Source organism: Phaethon aethereus (genome assembly GCF_964289735.1).
Source record: "Phaethon aethereus genome assembly, chromosome: Z".
Lineage (NCBI taxonomy): Eukaryota > Metazoa > Chordata > Aves > Phaethontiformes > Phaethontidae > Phaethon > Phaethon aethereus.
Window position 1 is genome coordinate 51960969 of NC_138577.1, and position 20288 is coordinate 51981256.

Consider the following 20288-nt stretch of genomic DNA (forward strand, 5'->3'; position numbering starts at 1 on the left):
AGTCAGAAGGAGAAGTAGCAAGTTTGTGTTTATCTGAAATATGTTCAAAAAAAGTTGTCATACTCAATAGTACCGCTCGATTCAGAAGAATCAATTTATGAAAAGAAGTGAAAAAGTGGAAAAGCTGAAAAATTCTTCCAATCCTAGCAAAACAGCTGGGGCATTTGAGGAAGTGCAAGGACATCCGATCATGGTAATGGTGTTGAGCTGCTGGGTGGAAGAGGAATGGAGCCACAATATGGGGCCATGAAAGCACCAACTGAAAGAAGAGTTCTGGCAAGACACAGATTGGGTGTGCTGTCTGCAAGACAAGTAGGAAATTGTCTCACAGGCCTCACTCAGAGGGTGGCGATCAATGGTTCTTACTCAGGCTGGCAGCCTACCACAAGTAGGGTGCCCCAGGGATTGATACTGGGCCCTGAGCTGTTCAACATCTTCATAAATGATCTGGATCATAAGATTGAAAGCACCCTCACCAAATTTGCTGATGAGACTAAAGTGGGTGGTGATGTGGGCAGAAGGGAGAGTCAACTTAGAGAGAGACCTGGACAGGCTGAAAAAGGAGGCAAGCAAGAGTTTTATGGAGTTTAACGCGAACATGTCCAAAGTCCTACACCTGAGTCAGAATAACCAAAGAGCCCAGTACAAGCTAGGATCTGTGTGGCTGAGGAGCTGAGGCGAAGCCTTGCTGAAAGGGAGCCTGGGGTCCTGGTGAACAACGAGCTCGACATGAGTCAGCAGAGCACCGCTGCAGCAACGAAGGCAAATCAGATCCTGGGCTGTGCCCACAAGGGCTTTACCAGCAAAGATAGAGTCGCGATCATCACAATCTACTCAGTGCTTGTCAGGCCACGCCTGGAATATTGTGTCCAGTTCTGGTCCCCAAAATTCAAAAATGACACAGAAAGACTGGAGAGTGTCCAAAGGAGGGTCATGAAGATGACCAAAAGGCTGGAGAATCTGCCCTGTGAGGAAAGACTTGAAGAAGTTAGGTCTCTTCTACCTGGAGAAGAGAAGGCTCGGGGGGGACATCATCACAGTTTTCCAGGACTTCAAAGGCATCTATGAAGAGCACGGAGACTCGCCCTTCTACAAGGAGCTGCATGGAGAAGACATAGGGCAATGGGTGCAAGTTGCATCAGGAAAGGTGATGCATTCCAACTGATGATTCTCAATAGAATAAATAATTTTTTTGCAGTGAGAACAATCCTTCACTGGAAAAGGACCTCCCCAGAGATATGGTGGAGTCCTCATCACTGGAGGTTTTCCAGATGGATTGGACAGGGTGCTAGATGATCTTGTCTAGGCTCCCTTTCCCAAAAAAGGTTGGAACAGATGATCTTCTGAGGTCTATCCCAACCTGGGCTTTTCTGTGTTTTTATGGGTTTATGTTTCAGCAATTTATGGGGGCAGCTGGAGTATGCTCACACAAGGGAGACAAAGAAGACAGTTTAAGGTCTTTTTTGAGAAGAAGTTGGGCTACTTCCAGCATGGAGCCAGCACAGAGGTACAATCATCTGGCTCAGAGATGCTCCTGATTCCTAAGAAGTGAAAGAGGTGGAGAAGATGCTTTCTATAAAGGTGGGGCCAATGCAAGCACTGTAAGTTGACAGCCAGGGAATGTGGTTCTTATACCTCTTTGATTTACTTTTTGTTCTTAACACAGAAGTATATGAAAGGTCTACATTGTTCTTGTGCCATTGGTTAGCTTATAGCCTGCTCAAACACTCACCACTATTTCACTTTTCCTTATTTAAAATAAGCAAGATTAAGTCTTCACTTCCGGTTAGTCATGGATATTACATTCAAATAAATCTGGATGAAAACAGATACTAAATTTACTTACTGGGACCAACAAATGTTATTAACTCAAGATTAAATCCATGTTAGACCTTTCTGTTTTACCAATTAAACCAGAGTTACTGTAGGAAGTAATTTGGTCCATAGCTTTTAAGCAATCCAAAATATTTCATACGAATTTATGAATCAAATCCTATTAATAACTAGAACAAAACTATTACCACCAAAAGCAATGCCAAAGATTTATGGATTAATTCAGACCCAGTGTGATTAGATACACTTCCCCTGAAGTCAGTGTAACGGAATCCATTTCCTGCAGGCCAGAATTTGGCTTTAGGTCATTATTTCTCCTGCCAATTTTACAGGCATTTTCTGCACTGTTTTATATTACTCTCTATTAGAAACCAAGTAATACATATTTTAACCTACTGAACTTTGAAGCACTTGTGTTTTCTTCAAAGTTCTGCAGAGCAGCTTAGGAGCAGTAGGGCCACTCACTGCCTATCCACTGTCTCTGTACCCTGAAGTGCACACTCTCTATCTGCTAGTTTCATTTCCTCTTTGAGAAATTATGCTGAAGTCTGGTGTTTATATACTTACTGAATCTGAAGAAATTGCATGACAGAGTGGGCAGCCATTTGTTGTGCTGGTCTGTTATTTGGTGTCCACTTTAGATAACCCATAATTGCAAATCTTTCAAACAAAATGGAAAATTTAACCAACCATGTTCTTAAGAATGTTTTCCTTATTTAATTCCTGTGGTGATAATCAGCAGTTACTTTTTGTAACACTGTGTTACAAACAGTGTGTGGATGCCAGTTTGATGCAATGGTCTTGGGAAAAAACAAACTGTTTCTCAAGGCAAATTGGGACCTCAACAATGTGCAAAGCAAATTTTTTCAACTGTAGTTCTCTTTCTCTCTTAATAAATATTCATTTGGACAGGTTTGGAGGAAAATGAAATGTGAAGGCACTAGAACTTGCATTCAACTTTTGTCCTATATTTTGTGTTATGCATCAGTCAAATAGAATTTTTTAAAACTTGACCAGATTTGTTAATCTGCCTTAATACTGACATTCCTTTGAAACAAAGAATAAATACTTTCTAAAAAATATTTTGGGCTTGCTATGTATAAGCAACATTACTAAAGTTGTAAATGTCATATTATAAACAATTATATTTCATTTGGGATACCGATATCATACAGAATTTTTTAAAAATCTGGTCAGCAATTTTCTACATCTAATATAATGGTCAGCAATTTTCTACGTTACACAAATACTATTGTTATATACTATTTTCTACACTCTTGCTTGGTTCCAACAGCCATTGAAGTGAAGGAAAATGCTGCCTTTGCCTTCAGTGGTCTTCAGCTTTGCTTGAAGTACTTCAAAGGGAAAAGCTATCTGGTGTTTGCTGTAGGCAAAGATGCTCTAAATTGAATTTCTCTTTTACTATGGTTTCTAACAGAGTGTACAACCAATACTAATATTTATTTTGCTTGAACAGAGTAAAAACTGTTCTGTCAAGAAGCTATGACAGGACAATGCAACTTAATCTATATAGTATGTTATACTATCATACTCTATGTACCCTATGAATAAAGTAGCTTAGGGAAATGACTGATGTGAACTCTGGCAAAACTCCTTCATATTTTGAAATGCCTTTGCTAGGTTGCCAGTACTTTGTATTTTTAAATGAAATAATTTTATATAAATATATCAAACAGATCAAAATTAAGATGACAGGTCTATTTTGTATGTTTTGGCAAGAATATAAAAATTAACTTTACCCGCATGTGTCAAATCATTGTCAAGATACACACAAGAATAGATACTAAGCTGAAAACATAAAGGGTGCAACTATCACTGAGACCTCACATATTATTTTTCTTAGTTTTATTTATATTATTCTGGCACTTAGATGTCCAAGCTATTGCCTCAAACCATATGTGCTATGCTTGGCATAAACACAATACAAAATGATTGCTCTGCTTCTGTTATTTTAAGGTCTTAGCTGTGATTTTGAAGTTCATTCTAAAAAAAACATTTTAAACCTTGACAGTTACATTAGATCAAGTTAATTTTGGCTTAGCTGTTTTCAATTCAAGTTTTGGTTTCTATTAATTTTTTGTTGTTGTTGCTCCTTTTTCCCTATATGGTTTTAAAAATAATTATGCATTCATAATTTTCATAACAGCTTTGTGATGGCCTCCATGAATAGCAATTATTAATTTTTTTTTGTCTCAGAACTTCTAATTCAGTTATGAATATTAAAGTCTTATGAGATGGGAAGATATCATCAACCTTATTTTTCAAATGCAGAAACTAAAGCACAGGGAGTTTAAGTGACTTCCAAAATTTACACATAGACTAAGTAGTAATATGTATGATACTATATTGTTTCACATCCTTCTATGTTCCTGATATAATAAGGATATGAGATAATGAGCTCATCATCCACTTTTGCAGTACAGTTGATTCCCTTTTCTTTGTGCATTGCACAAGGGAAACAAACACTGAATGTCCAATTTCTGAGAAAAAGAAAGGAAAATTTGAGTCATAAATGGCTAGATACCTGAAGATACAACAAAGTCTTCAGAACAAGTAGTAATAATTACCTACATGTTTTATGAATTTTAGAATACATATTTCTTGGTAAGACATATATATGTATTCAAATAACTTTAGATCCAGCAGTCAAATAGCCCATAAACCCACCTGTTCGGGTTGAACACATCACAATTTACAGCAGTGTTGGTTTTAGATACTCAAAATTTAAAATCAGCTGTTTCAAAAAAAGCAAATACTCTTTCTCTGCATAACTGCATACAATTTAGAGCATTTTCAGATTCATGGCATAAAAGTTCCCAATATTCAAAACCACTAAAAATGCGTATATCATGATTTGTTTAAAAAGCAGTTTGGGATTTTTTCCCCCTCAGCCCCCTGCTTTTTCGTTTTTTCTGCCTCCCCACCCTTTTTCATTGTTGTCTTCACGTAATTCTTTGTTCATTTTGTTAGGTGTAAACAAAAGAACACGGTTTCTCTCACTACAACTATTTCAAATGACAACCTTCTGTGATGGTGTTTAAGACTAATAGAGTCTTTTATCCAATACAAAAGATTTTTTGGGAAAACATTTTGAGTAAGTAATCTGATGATAATGCATAATTTCCTACAATAAGACATAATTTTTCAGCTAGGAAGGATACTTTAGCTTATGGAATAACTGAGTATTAACAACGAATTACTCCAGGAAGACAACACCGTTCCCAGATTTACTGCGTTATGAATACAGTAATAAGTATAAAGTGTTCACAGAATTGATAGGCAATCTATAAAGAATATTAAAGAGTTTCAGAGTTTTCTGGGCTTATAAAAGAACTGAATACTATTGTAAGAGAAAATAAACATGAATGTTGCTGAAATTTAAAGCATTTCTTTCTAGAGGTGAGTATAGCAACACTGCTGTAAGTACAAGAGTTCAGGCATGTGGATCACACCACCACACTTTAATGGGTGGTGGGAGTCCAGTAAAGTGACTCTTCCCACAGGTAAATCAGGACTGGAAATACACTGAGAAACATCCTAATAAGGGGGGGAGAGAGAAGTCTAAGACTCACGATTTCTTGTGCAGACCATTTTCCTAAATACAAAGCAATCTTCCCAATTCTTCACCCCTTTGCTTTATTTAACCACAATATGAAGATGAGCGATCTACAACATACTGGAACCAGACCAGGAAATGGAAAGGTTGTTGGCAGCTTTCCTAAAACCCACATGAGCAATTAAGGATACTACACTGTTATATACTGCCACATAATGTTTCCAGATTAATCAATACCTTTAAAGCCTACTTTAATCCCATTATTTGCACCCCATCTTTCATACTATTTGTGATCTCCAAGTACAAAAATGCAGCCAGAAGCATGTAAAATAAAGTGATTTGGATCACATGCACTTCAAATGTACTTTGGAACAAATTATAGCCAATTCAGGAATGAAGCGGAAGTAGCATTGAAATACTGCCACAATGTACACAGTCACCCACATTGAAATCAGTGGGCTTAAGTTCTCTTATTAGCAGAAGGAAACCTAATTTTGAGCAGTATTTTCTCATACTTTAAGGACTGAAGATCTTACCTAGCCCATGAATCCAATTCTATGGAGTGGAATGGTTTTGTTTTCTCATTTTCTGAACTCCCAGATGAGAATGTGAAGAATGTGAAGACCACCTGTCCTAGGCTACTGCCCATTTAGGAGTAGATCTTTGGGGAGCATAAAGTCCAGTTACGATGTGGACTGTTCTTTGGGTCACCAACCACATAGATAAAAAGCCATCACTTTTAGTATATATATGAATGATTACTGACAGGTTACCTCATGTCAAGTGAAAGCAATCAGGAGAGTCAGATCGTAACTTGGATTTATCATATAGGTACCTCCTGAGCCGGAATAAGTTCCCACACAGACTTATCTAGAAACCACAGCTAAGGTCAGAGGCTTGAGGCTTAAGGCTCCTTGTCTCCTGGAGCAACTCACTCAATGTCTCAGCTACTGCAGGTTGCCCTTATTCATGCATTTCTTTAACTATTAAAGTGTATTCCTCTAACATTTCCACCACCAGACATTATTTCTGATGTAAGATTTTACTGGCACCTCATCTATGTACAAAGAGTTCATACTTTACCCTTTAACACCTTCCTGAGGTTTGCTTTACGAGTATGAGACTGTAAGCAGTGAGCCTCTCTCTGATGATGCACCAACAGTGCTCACCACATAAGAAAAACTTATTTTCAGCTTGTGTCACAACTCTTCCATTTATTTGTGATTAATAGATAACGTTCTTTTCCTCCTCTGGGCTTAAGAAAGGAAAGCTCCCTGTTGGCCTTGTCCTGGCCAACCCTCTGCTGCAGTGAGAGAGAGAGACGATACTTTGGTGCTTCCCCAGCATCATCCCCTTCCCCAGCACCACCAGCAGGAAAAGTTGGCTGAGTGCAGGAAGGTGGGCAGAGGGTAGCACAAGACCCCGCACGCAGTGAGCCTGGGTGTTTCTGGAAAGGAGCATGGATCTGACATGGTTCTGCCTCTTGAGCAGGGGAAAGAGACTTTTTAGGAACCAAGAAGAGTTTTTGAGAGTGTTTGTTGCAAAACAGAAAGCCACCAAGAGATGCTTCATTGAAATAGAGATTGGGGAAAGGATTATCTTTGCAAAGACTCACTGGCCTGGGAAGAGATTTGTGTTCAAATCCTTTTATTTTCATTCCAAAGCTGATCTAAGTTCTTCTGCAGCAAATGTTCACTGTTCTGCTCTGGTTTTCAGTGAAACATTGCTCAGAGGCAGCGCTCTTCTGGTGGTTCAGGTGCTCACTTTAAAGGAAACAGGGGAATATAAATTCTCCTCAAAGCCCTAGCCGAGTCATGGTCCTATCCTATCAACTATCGGAAGGCTAGCTTCACTTGTAAGAAGAGACCTTCAACTTTTTTAAAGTACACATTATTAATAATACCTTGCTTAACCTGGTTACTTCTTTGGAGACAGATACATTTTTCAGGACTTCTGGAGAATTTAGATGAGATGGTGACATATATGCTTAGTATTTATAAAGTGGCTTTAACTTTGGGCATTGTTAAAGCCTATTTACTATTATTTTCATGTCTGTTTTGGGTCTATTCTGCAATCAGAAGAAAATAGAGATCATAAACAAATCAGAATAAATAAACATTTCTCAAGGAAGGGAAGAACATCAATGTGATGGAAGAAGCTGAGTGACTCTTTCTAATGGTATCAATGCTCTGCACAAACTCTGAAGTAAAACTGCCCAATGATTTTTTTAAACAAAAATTGCTACCTCACTATGATATAGAAACACATGGGTTAACACTCCCACCAAAGAAATAAAAAATTTCAAGCAAGAGATTTTTGCTGCTTTGGAGAATTTTGAGGCCACAAAAATAAAAGGGGAACAAAATGAGGCCATTTCCAGACCAGGCATGCTGGTAACTAACAACTGATCCTATACCAATGAGTCATATAAGAACAAGGGTTTCTTTTTTTTCTGAAGGAAGTACAAAATCTTTATGATGTAGAAATGTTTGAGAAGTGATTAATTACTTCCTTAGACAGGTATTGCCTGTGGCCTTGCAAAAAAAGGAAATAACTACAACTCCTTTCTCAGCAAGAATTTAACCAAATAATGTCACATGAAAAAACATTTTCTTTTATGTCTGTACCCGTTAAATGCTCAGACATAACAAAAGAGTAAACTGGGACTACCTTGCCAAGTAAACAAGCCTGTCAGATGCAGTTAAAGGTTAAACATGGACCTTTTCCCATCAAAAGTAGTGGGTATGTGAGTGTGGAGTAGTTAAAACAACTGCACTATACAGTGCTGCTGACAGGAATGACTGTTCCTGAAATTTATTCCAATAATGGAGAACAAAGTTTAATCCTCTAAAATAATTTGGGAGCTTCAGGAAGTGGAAAAGGCTTGAGAAGAGGAGTACACCAAGTCTTCCTCCTAAATGAGAGGGACACAGTCCCACACTGATGATAGGCAGGAACACAGTTACAGATATGCAAATACAGACATGTCTTCTTTTATCCAATTAAGGATAGAAATTAATGGAAGATTCTGAAAAGAAGCTTCTAATAGGCATAGTCAAGGTAAGAAATCTAACTAGGATTCAGGTGAAGTGCAATAAGGGTTACGTGACATTGGATATCTATGAAACAGACACTATATTCCAAGGTACCCTCAAAATTTATCTTCCTCTGAAATTTCGAGAAGATCCAAGAACACCTGCCTACAAAGCTCAGAGCTTTGTAGGCTTCAACATGTGCTCATCTTGCTGAGAATGCTAATGATAAGAAAGCAGCCTGAACTCTTCATGCTAACAAGATTATCTGACACTTTTTCTAAGCATAAGGGTTGACTTTTCTACAGCAGTGCATCCATACAAAGAAATAAATAGTACTATAAGTGAGAAAAAATGTTTCTTTAGGTAGAAGATGTCCTGCTTTAGGAAGCTGCACCAAATTATAAATGGAATCTTAGTCTACAGTAAATATGTGCATTTTCAGAGACAAGAAGAGCATCTGGATCTATAGTTTAGGTGTTTAAGTATCATAAAAAAGTACGTTAACTAACAAGTTACTAGAAATTCTGCTATTACAGGCTGTTTAAAAAAAAAAGTCACTAATGCTCAGAGCTACTGAAAAAGTAAGTATTCTCGTGTTGCCATGGGCTAGATTTAATTATCTGAAACCAAAGACATTTAGAGATACCAATACTTAAGATTTACCTAAAGATGCCAAGTGTGGCACTGTACAAAATTAAATCATTTTCATGGCACCAACATGACAGAAAATATGCTAGGAAGGTAATAATAGACCTCTGTGTTTGGGTCAAACATCTAATCCCTCAGTGGCGGGTGACTTAACATGCTTAAAAATTAATTTTTATAGACTCTTGTAACCTTGCTATCCCTGCTTAGAATCAGAAGTATTAAGTTACACAAGGCTGCCTTTCTTACAGACTTGTATTCACAGGTAAATCAAGTGAACATATAATAACAGGATTTTGCTGGTCCTTTCTAAAGTATGCTTACATTTGGGCAGGGGGAAGAAAAAGTAACTACAATTAATTTTACCTTTAGGTGTTGGAATTGGTCTCTCAAGTCCATCTGCATGACCTAAGGGGTCATTTGAATCTGGAATCTCCATTTCACCTAGGGGGAAAAAAAAAAAAAGATTTTGTTGAATTAGAGGTTCCGAGTTAATCTTTCTCTTAAACAGCATTACAAAGGTGCGTTCAGTAAACTCATTCAGTTCAGATCCTGGTTCCAGAGTAGCATACAGGAAACACCTACTAACAAGGTCAGGATTTATCCATCGCAGATTAGAAAACTTTACCATAATTTACCTTGTGGACTTACCTTGCGTTTGGAAAATATGGGTAGCATTAAAAACTACTTTCCAGTTCTTACCAGAATAAAATTCACACAGTTTCACAAAGAACACAAACATTTCCTGAAAGTACTGCAAATTAAGCAGTACTTGAGCTTTTTTGACAATCATCTCAGTTACAAAATGTCATAAATCTGCTTTTGAAGTTACATCACAGTAATTCAGATTCTATTTCTAGAGGTCAGATTCATGATCTCTGCTGACTTTCTTATCCTATTTTCAGCTATGTCCCTAAAAGATAACTCCCAGAAATGAAAATACAATATCCATTAACTGAGTATTCCAAAGGGTGATGAAATGGGCAGACAACTTTATGTGAGAGCTCCTTGTTTGTATCTAACATATACCAGAACAAGCTAGAAACAACGTTTAGCCAGCAGTTGCTGCAGACAATACTTCCACGTTTCTTTGCTTTTGCAGGTCTTACAAAAACCTAACCATTACAATGCAGGGGTTCACCTGCCTGCCATCCCTTTTGAAAATATGATGCTGTGAGGAACAGAGCTGAACTTACAAACCAAATAAAGCTACAGTACTAAAAAAACTTCTCAAATAACATCCCTTATATTTTTGCATTTGCTAATTTACGTTCAGTCATCCAAATTCCCTATCACCTTGCCATATCACCAAGAGAGCATGCAATTCTACGGTCATCAGAATCTGAAGGGAAAGATCTAGGTTTTGTTGCAGATTTCTTAGGGGTGTAGATGGCGATGTTTTGTGTAAAATGAAACTAGGGAAAAGGCGCTCTCGCTTCCTTTTGTCCCCATTCCCTTTCCTGCAGACTAAACTCTACAACAACACTCAGCCTGCAAGTCACAGTGATGAAACACAAGTAACCCCATCCCTATCTTCCATTACATTATGAAAGAAGAAAATAATTGAGACTGTCAATATTTTTCATCTTTCCTTAACACTTTTACCCATTACTTGAGAACAGAAGATTTAGCTAACTTGCCTTTAAGTTGACCAGGTGAAACACAGAAATCTGAGACCTCAGGCTGGGTCTGAAAGCATTTGTTTTGTCACAGTACTGCCACCTTGTCACTACTTCATCTCTCCCCCCATGTCCTACTGCTTGAGGCTCCTAGCCTGGCAGTACTAGATTCTACTTGAGTTGTGTGTTCATACCGACACGCCCCAATTAGAGTGATGGTGAAGAGAGTGCTGCACCCCTGGCAAAACACCCTCTTCCAAATTGTAACAGCTAAGGCTTGGGCAGACATAGTATTCTGCCACTCCCATCACTGGCCAACAGAAATGATAGACAGTCTTCACCTGCAGACCGGGAGGAGAAATGGAAATGGATGGCCAAGGTGGTGCCATCTTAAATTGCCGTTGTAACCCCTGCTCCAATGTGTCTCCACACCCCTGAGGGCATGGTGCAGACTCAGTGCCTGACTTTTTACTGTACAGAAGTTTTGTTGATTTGCTTGATTCAGCATGAACTGATGAATGCATGATAGGGATATTTCTGTCAAATTTCAACAGAGATACATCAGGTCTCATTTTTACCAAGGGACAACAAGGCAAGTTCACCTCTATTTCCTTGTTTCTGTTTGACCTTCTCTATGTTGCACTAGGAGTTTAGAACAGGAGAGCAACACTTGCTAGCCACAAGGACGGTAAGATGAGACATTTGAGTAAAAAGAAGAGTAGGAAAAGCAACTGTTCTTTTAGTCCACAAGCACCTGCACTTGGTTTGTTCTGATGATCATAATCCATCAGTATTCACAGGATGAAACATTATTTGTAGAAGCCCATTCTAAGGGACACATGGTTGCTTACACTCAGATCACCAGACTCCAAACTGTCCAAGATCTGAGTGTCAATTTTCATTTAATACCACTTGTTCAACTTCAAAATAGTTGTTTCCATTTCTTCAGTCATTTGGAGGGATTCACAACAGGAAAAAACTTTGGGAGCTCAGGTAAATGAGCACAGAAATGTCTTCCTCTCTCTTCCCTCCCTCCCAGACCTGTATCTCTTAATTTTTCAAAGTTTTTCAAACCAAAGATTGAAAGAAACGAAAGCATTTGCTGATTTGAAAATGCTTCAGTAGTTTTGTGTGATTCACTCTTGTGCTTGATATGTTTATGCCCGGAAAAAAAATAAGTCTCCAGATGTGCTTTCTCAGAGAACAATTACAAACCATAGACACCACCTACCAGCAAAGTCTCCATAACTAAGAAAAGTTAAATTTGAAAATGCTTTGTGTACTTTGTAAATTATAAATGCAAAAGAGATCTGTCACTTAAACTTATGTTTATGAAAGATATCTTCTGTAAACTGCAAAATTTCACTTTGACTACATTTATTATGAATTTAAGTTCTAATGCTAAATTTTCTGTACCACAGCTTAAAACACCAAAAAGTTATTATCAATATGAAATATTACATTTTTTACACCATAGATGCTTCTGGATCAGATGACCAACAAGTAAGTACAACCAAATAAAACCTTTTCCTCTTGAGTTAAACAGAACTAAAAAATACTGCAGTAGAGAACTTCAAGGAAAAAGCTGTGTGTTCCTGTTGGATATTATTCTCATTGCTTTCCAGTTCTGCATTAATAACTTAATACATTTCTCCTGCTAGGAGTAAATCCATGGTGTTTTCCTCAACAGGTAATAATTCTTGTTGTAATTTTTTCTTTAATTCCCCTCACTGTAGTGCAGATGCACCCCTGATCATGTGCTATCTCACCAACTCTTGTTTGAAGACTCCTACACTGTGGGGTGTCTCCTGTCCTGTACTCCTGCCCACATCTGATTTTTAACTTATGTCCCTTTTCCCACTTTTTTTATTCAGTATTTCAGTGAGGGTATGCCATTTTGCTTTTCCTCTTCCTATTTTCTGTAACTTTTCCTGGCAGCATTTTTATGTGTTGTTCCACTGCCTGAAGGGGAGAAAAATCCACAAAGTAATTTTAGTTGTCCAACTTTCACTGTTAGTCTTGATCAGTAAGCAGCTACTGCTAGAAAAGATGTAACTATTCATTAAATTGATTTTGGATGCAACAAATATATTAGATAGTCACATCTTTTTTTGTATCTATCTATTACAAATACAGCATCATCATAAAATGCTAACAAAAAAAGGTTAGACTTGCAAAACACAAAACGGGCACAACAACAGTAACCCACAAAACAGTTGCTATTAAAAACTGCTAAGAAGGTAAATGTTCAATATTTGAACCTTACATGTGGTATTATCAACTCTCACTGGCAAGTATGCTAACTAGCATGCTACTACATAAATATGTAGCTATTGAAGACAAATCAATCACCATGGTCTCTGGAAAGTGTCTCAATGAACACATCCACGCTGGCGTATAAGGAACCCCCACAGCAGGCTGGACAACTGTGCAGGTATGTACAGAAAACAGCTGCACAGACTTGTACAGTCCAAGCTTGAAAGAGTTTCTGGCAGAGGGCTTTGGGTGGCCCAGATATTCCTGGAATGGAGAAGACAAAAAAGAAAAGGCTAAATGGTATACAGGCTATTAGACTCTCCTATTTAAGGCTGTTAAAGAAAGTGAAGCAGCCAGGGAATGGGAGTAAAGGCCAACTTGACCAAGAATAATGGAGACACATGGAAAGAGGTGCACATGGGGAAAGCTTATTCTTAATACAAGATTTGTTCAGAACTGACCATGACTACTGAGGACCAAGATCTCGGGCTCAGAATAGTTAGTTCCATCAAAATTGAGCTCAGTTCTCAGAAGCAGTACGAAAAGCAAATCCAGCCAGTGTTGGGTATTCCTATGAAAGGAATAAAGAGTAAAACTGAAAGCACCATTGTGCTACTGTGTAAATCCACAGCTTGCTCTCCTACATTGAACATTGTGTGCTGCTGAGGTCCTCTCATCTCAAAAAGGGCAGAGTTTCAAAGAAGAGCAGTGAGAAGAACCGAACTTATAAAGCAGGTTTTGTACAGCTGCTAGGATTTGTCGCTCTTGGGAAGGAGATGGCTGAGGTCAATGACAGGAAAAGTCTACGGAGTCATGAGAATCTTGGAGAGGATAGACCAATCTCACCAATCTCTCAGTGAAAGAAATAGCAGTATGAGGGAAAACAGCAAAAAGCAATTTCAAAACAAAGCTAAAACAAGGTAAAGTTTTCTCAAACAAGATGCAGTTAGGCTGTGGGTAGAGTTCACATGCGCCACAGGTGAGAGTGGGCAAGTTCAGGGAGAGAAGCCCATTCAGACCTAACTAATTCATAAAAATCCTATGCAGGCAAGGAAGTCCCTGAGCTCAGAATAGTTAAAGGCTAAGTAAATACCCAGCACAACGTCATACTACGTATGCCAGACCTCTTCTTACCCTTTTACTTCATTATCTCCTTTTTGCTGCCATCAGAGCCAAGACACAGGGTTGCATGTTATCTCTCATCTGCTCCAGTATGGTTACTCGCACATTTTTCACTTGCGTATGTTCTCTGCTCAGACGTTAAATGTATCACAGCTTATTTCTGAACACCCACTTCTTCAGTTTACATGTGCAGTGATAGTGTCAGGTAGAAATGATGACCAGTGTCTGTCCTCCTTGCACACTGCATGACCAGACAAGACCAATGTAGCCAGAACTCAGCCTGAATGCCAATTGCTAGTATGAGACAATGAACGTGCCGGAAGTGCCACATGTCAGATCCCCAGGAATACCCCTCTTTTCAGGGATCACACAGTCAAGTAAAATGTAGATGCTGTAAATAGTACCTCTTTTAAACTGCTCACCCACACAAGAAGGATTTTTTAACTTTTCAGGGCAATAAAGGAAGCTATTTCAATTTAAGAAAAATCCCAACTCCAAAAAAGAAACCATATTTGAAGTCAGTGTTCCATATTTCTGAGGTACAAAATATGTTCCATTCCTCTGACTTACTATAGCAAACTGCAGCAAGAAAACAAGCAGTATACAAACTTCTTTTCCAAACCGAATATAAATATTGCTTCTTTTGTCAATTCCCTCCTCCTCAAAATATGAGGAAGATTTGCTTACTGACAAGGTCCAGCACAGGTAGCCTCACTGCTCCGTTTCAGGCACCAATGACTGACAAAATACACAAGCAAACATCCTATATTATTGAGACAGGAATGCCCTTGTATACTTTTAAAAACTAAACTGCCCAACTGACCACAATGACAACTCACAGGGCATACACCATTCATCATAAAGAGCTAAATTTTTCCTTCTGAAATGGTTATGAGTTCACAGATCATTCACTTCCTGAGAGGTAATTGCAATAAAAAGATTTCAGAATGCTCATGGCTATAAGCAGACATCAAAACAATACATTAATCTTCATCAAAAAGCCAGTCACAAGGAGGCAGTTATCATAATTGATACCAGGGACAAACCAAGGCCTCAGCCTCACACAGGAAGAGAATAACGAAGTCAGGTATTTTCAACCAGAGTAGGCCTGATTAATTTATAGCAGTGAGGGGCTGGCTGATGCAATGCCATGCAATGTTAGTAACTGTGCGAGTTCTTGCAGAGCACAGATGAGATCTTAAATGATGGGAAATTGCACAAATAGTTCCTATTATTTATTAAAAAGGGTAAAAAGGAGTGCCAGAGAATTATAGACCCATCAGCTTAGCTTCAATTCCTGGAAAAATAATGGAACAAAGAGGTTATTTTTAAGCATTTACAATGAAGCAAAGAGATGAGTAATAACCAATAGAAGCCAACACTGAATTGGCTTACATGGGTTAGAAATGAACGTAAGTCAACAACCTCAAGCTATTGCAAACAAGGCAAACATCATACTGGGACACATAAACAGTAGTAATCCTTCCAGTCTACTTAAAGTTAGTAGGGCCCTGGCGTGCTTTCTACAGTTTTTTATATTGCATTTCAAGATGCATGTGGGTCAAACTGAAATACTACAACTAGTGCCATGAGGATGGTCCACAAAACATGACCCACAAAAAGGAAAAATTAATGACTACTATGCCTGCTTACTCTGAAGGAGAGTAGGCATGGACTGAGAGCTAGCATTCTTCAAACACGCAGGTCTCAGTGAATGAAATTTTCCAGGGTGGCAGATTAGGCAACCATTGATTGCATATGATACTGCACAGATACAGCTAATGCTTCTTCTCCCAGGGTGAAACAGGACTTCTTAAGATCTTTTTATGTCTCATGATTCTATGAAGAAAAGAACCATCCTTCTACCATTGTATGATAAATCCCAAATCTTACAAATAAATCATTCAACATTAACAATTAGGGGAACTGCAGATTTTGGTTCAGCTATTCCTTCCACTGATCAATAATCCTCTTTCTGGAGCTGCAACTATTTTCAGATTTAAACAGCAATATGCAACCTTTGCTTCCCGTGGCTGTAACCTTTGACTCAGGTTCTAACTTTCTTCCACTAACATAAAACTCCCAAACTCCCTCTCTTCAGCCTAATACCTGGTAATATTCTGTTCTTTTCTTCATAAAACTTTGTTGACCTTCTGTCAATTACTAACCTCTGGAGCTCCCAAACAAAGGGCCCACTGTACCCTTTGATTCAGCTGCCAATCTGATTACTTTGGCTGGGGGAGGCAGGCTGCTTGAGTTGCTGAATCAGGGCCTTTCATTGAAATTTCTCTTTTCCAACATCTGCAGCCCCTGGCAACCAATTGCAGAGTGGGCTTGGCAGACCTGTAAAGGCTGGTGAATAGTCTACAAAAGATGCAGTTTGTAGCATAAAATCAGTGCACCCCTTTCATAGTGATGGCAGATTAGAACCTCCACGCACACGTTGCTTAACTGGTGCAATTTCACACAAAAATAGCTGAAGGTGGGGGAAACAACCTGCACTTGTTGTTGTAGTTGCTCTACTCACACAACTGTGAAGTCTGAAAAACAGGCACTTCTTAGCTTGCTATCAGCTCACAAAGCATACTGTTCACAGGGTAGTATGTTAACTAGTTAATTTAAATTCATTCTTTAGCCATCCAAAATTTTTTAAAATTACTCTCAGCTAAATTCGTAGTAATAAAAAGCTCTCACTATGAGACCATTAGAAAGAGAGTAAGTGTTTCTAAGCCTGCTCTGTTACAACATCAAAATAACATTAAATAAGTACATTTAAAGTAAAACCAACACCAGCCTGCAAGTCACAGAACCTTCAGAAACCTGGTAGAAAACACAGACAAGAAAGCTTTTACAAGAGCCAGGGTTGAGTTGTACAGAATAAATTCCTACAATTTATAAGCATTCTTTATTGAAACAAATCTCTTGTTCCATTAGTGTAAATTTTCATCCCTTTAGATTTTTTTTTTTTCTCCTGATAGCTATATTGAAATGGTTTCACTTCAGTAAGTATCAGGAAAAACACTCTTGCAAAATGTCCCCCCTACACCAGGGGACAAAGACACATCTGAGGTTTATGATCTGTAGCAATGAAAAGGGCTTCATTATTTGTTTTTGACATAAATGTTATCATTTATTTAAAGTAAAATTCCAAACACACACAAATGTTAAACCACCTTCATTCTGCACAGTGAGACCTCATTTCTCAAACACATCTTAACAGAGATGCTAAATCCTACACCTAGGCACCCTTTCGTCAGTTCAATGCATAAAGAGTGAATCTGCATATTGCATTAATCTCTGTTCCTGTGAATGTTTGTGTTCACACACTGATCCAAGATAGACTAGTTGTCTGTTTTGAAAACTGGTAGTCAAGTGCATGATGAAAAAGCTGCTTTACAAATTTCACAAGGTTCCTGTAGGAACTTCCTCAATTAATAAAACAATCCTTATTAACCTACCATCAAACCACTCCAAAACACAGTAAAAGAAATCAGCGGGCCATCAGCAGAAAACTGCAGGGAGGGAATGTTTCTTGATTTCCACACAGAGCTACAATGAACCTCCAAAACAGAAAAAAAGTATACTGAAGATGCAGATTATCTTCTTAGTCATCAGCCAGGCGCCTCACCAAGTACTATGAAGTCAGTGTGAAAAGAACGAAATCAGATAAGTCATTTAAAATATTATTACCAGGGATTCAAACACAGACTTCAATGAATACTTTGATTTATTTTAATGCCTCATACTGTTAATGCATATTTTACATTAACCACACAGCTGCATTTTCAATTGCACTGTCAATCTTTACCCTTTCATTATACAACCCTCATCACTGAGCTTAGCAATAGCTAAATAACTTAGATTCTTCTTCCTGCAACTCATATTTGCCACTTAAAATAAGAGTTCAGAAATGTTGCTAAGGCAAACCAAAGGTACAGGTTTATTCAGATTTCATTCACAGAGGAACCTTCATTAACAGCTGTCGCAACATTACAATAAAACAAATACCACCCATGGAAAAGATGAGATGCATTTCAAGTAGCCATTTTTAGAGCACAACCAAATACTGAAGACGATAAACTTTGGATTACAAATTATTCTATTAATTTACAACCCAAACACACTTTTGATAAAGATACAACAAAGTCCAGCTCCTCTTATTTTACAACACAGAGTGGCAATCATTAAACAGGAACCCAGCCCTGGTTGGGTTGGAATATCCAAATCTTACTTTAAATTCTTAGGACTTCCTGCCAAGTCCTGGACAAGTCACCTTAGGCCAGATTGCTGGAAGCATCTGATGCCAAAAGATGCAGCAGATGTCGACCAGGATTTTCAAAAGCATGTGGGCACACAAATCTCATGTCCGCAGTAAATATCCCTTAATCTCTTGCACTTCAGTTGCTCAGGGGCCGAGAGGGTGAGAGGTTACCTCCCCGACCTCGCTCCCAGCGCAGCTGCACGAGTGTTTCAGTCAGCACAAGGAAGGGACCAGCATGGAAGCAAGAAGCTGGGGCAGAGAGAAGAGGGGTGGAAGGGGGGGCGGGGGGGGGGGGGGGGGGCGCGCGCGCGCACGGAGTTTTTTGATGACTCCGATGATTTATGCCACCTTCAACTGATCACAGAATCCCAGACTCAAATCTTATTCCTGCACACTGCGGCAGAGAAACCTGACGGTCACTGCAGAGCGCTATCTTTGCTCCTAGGAAAGAAAGGCAAAAATTAAAGCACTCTTTGGAAACAAAGAAAGATGTAATTATGCCAATAAAACTGTTCTGAGTGTTTAATAAATAAGAATGAACTCCACAGTATTTACTGCGTACAATTTTTGAGGCTTTTTAAACCACAAATGCATTTCAGTGTAATTTCTAACTTAGCAACAATGGAACTAAGTCTACTAGCTATTGCAAGCATAGCTTTTCTGTACAACTATATGTTGAGCAGTCCCAGTCAATACAGCGAGGAGCATACAAAAGCCTTGAACCATGGAAAAAAACACAAGTCATTCTGGATTTCATTACAAATAGTCTTTGTTGTTAATGCACTACGCTAAAAAAAAAATTAAGGCAATTGTGGGTACATTCCAAAGCTCTTCACCACCTCAGCTGTAAAGTCACAGTTTAAATACAACCAATAGAGGCTCTGAACACACCTGCAGTAGCTCAAAGAACACCAAGCAACATGATAATTATCCACGGCATTATTACATGATTGATTATTTTACTGCTTCTGGCTGTGAAAACAAAATAGTCTCACCCAAAATGTTGAAAATAATAATGATTTATGAGTATAACACTCCATCAACTGGGATAAACAACGATTTTCACAGTGCTCTTCTTTTCTGAAAAATAATTTAGAATCCAAAAATGCCACTCCTGTTTGCACCCTTAGGCTGAAATCTTTAAGGCTCCAATTCAGAAAAACACTCCTAGTCAGACAGACACTGGAAAATGGCCTTATTTCTAAAGAACACTCTTAAATGCTTCTCTATGTTTGAAACAAAAACCAGCATCAATCTCCCTCAGTCTAGGTGCTAATATAAAAACAGCACTGATCACAACTGAGTGTAACAGTATATAGTAGAAGCTGCTATTACTTATCCTAAACGGTTATTCTGACTGGGTTGACTATTACAGGCAGTGAAACTACTGTAAGTGTAAAAAAACATTCTAACAGTTTGTTTAGTTTTCACTCTCTAATTGCATTTCAAAAGCAGGAATTGCAGCACTAGTCTTGGAAAGTAGGGTGGTTATAGCCAGCCATTCTGCTCTCCGGAAAATCGTGAGATCAGATAGCACACATTCGTATTAATCGGAGTATTTTTCAAATGATAAAAGTACTTTATGGCTAAGTATTATAACCATCTTCCTCACAGAAAGGGTACAGTGGAGATCAATGAATAATTAATTCTCAGACCACAGTGCCTGATTTTGAGAAATTTGAGAAACCTGGGCACCCAGGCAGGAGGCCTGGGGTTATCAATGTTCTAAGAAACCAAATGAGCTGGCAAATGAGCCAATGATAAGGCAATATTCATCCTTAAATAAAATTGCTAAATAGATGATCATGTTCTTTCCTATCACCCAGCATCGCAATTTCTTAAAAGACCCAAGCAGATAGAAGAGTATGCTTCTCCTGTCTGGAGCTCTACCTGTGCACTTGGGATTTGTCTCCACTAAGTCATATTAGAACATGATTTTA

At 38.4% G+C, this 20288-nt stretch overlaps 1 protein-coding gene across 1 annotated transcript in view; it reads right to left on the bottom strand.

Annotated features, from left to right (window-relative positions):
* The window catches only part of ROR2 (receptor tyrosine kinase like orphan receptor 2), a gene marked incomplete at its 3' end in the record, with an annotated part of 153332 nt that overhangs the window by 38688 nt on the left and 94356 nt on the right, over positions 1-20288 (bottom strand). Inside the window, exon 2 of the mRNA XM_082012950.1 lies at positions 9457-9534. Within this exon, the coding sequence (XP_081869076.1) occupies positions 9457-9534 (78 nt within the window). The remainder of the gene's footprint in view (positions 1-9456; positions 9535-20288) is intronic.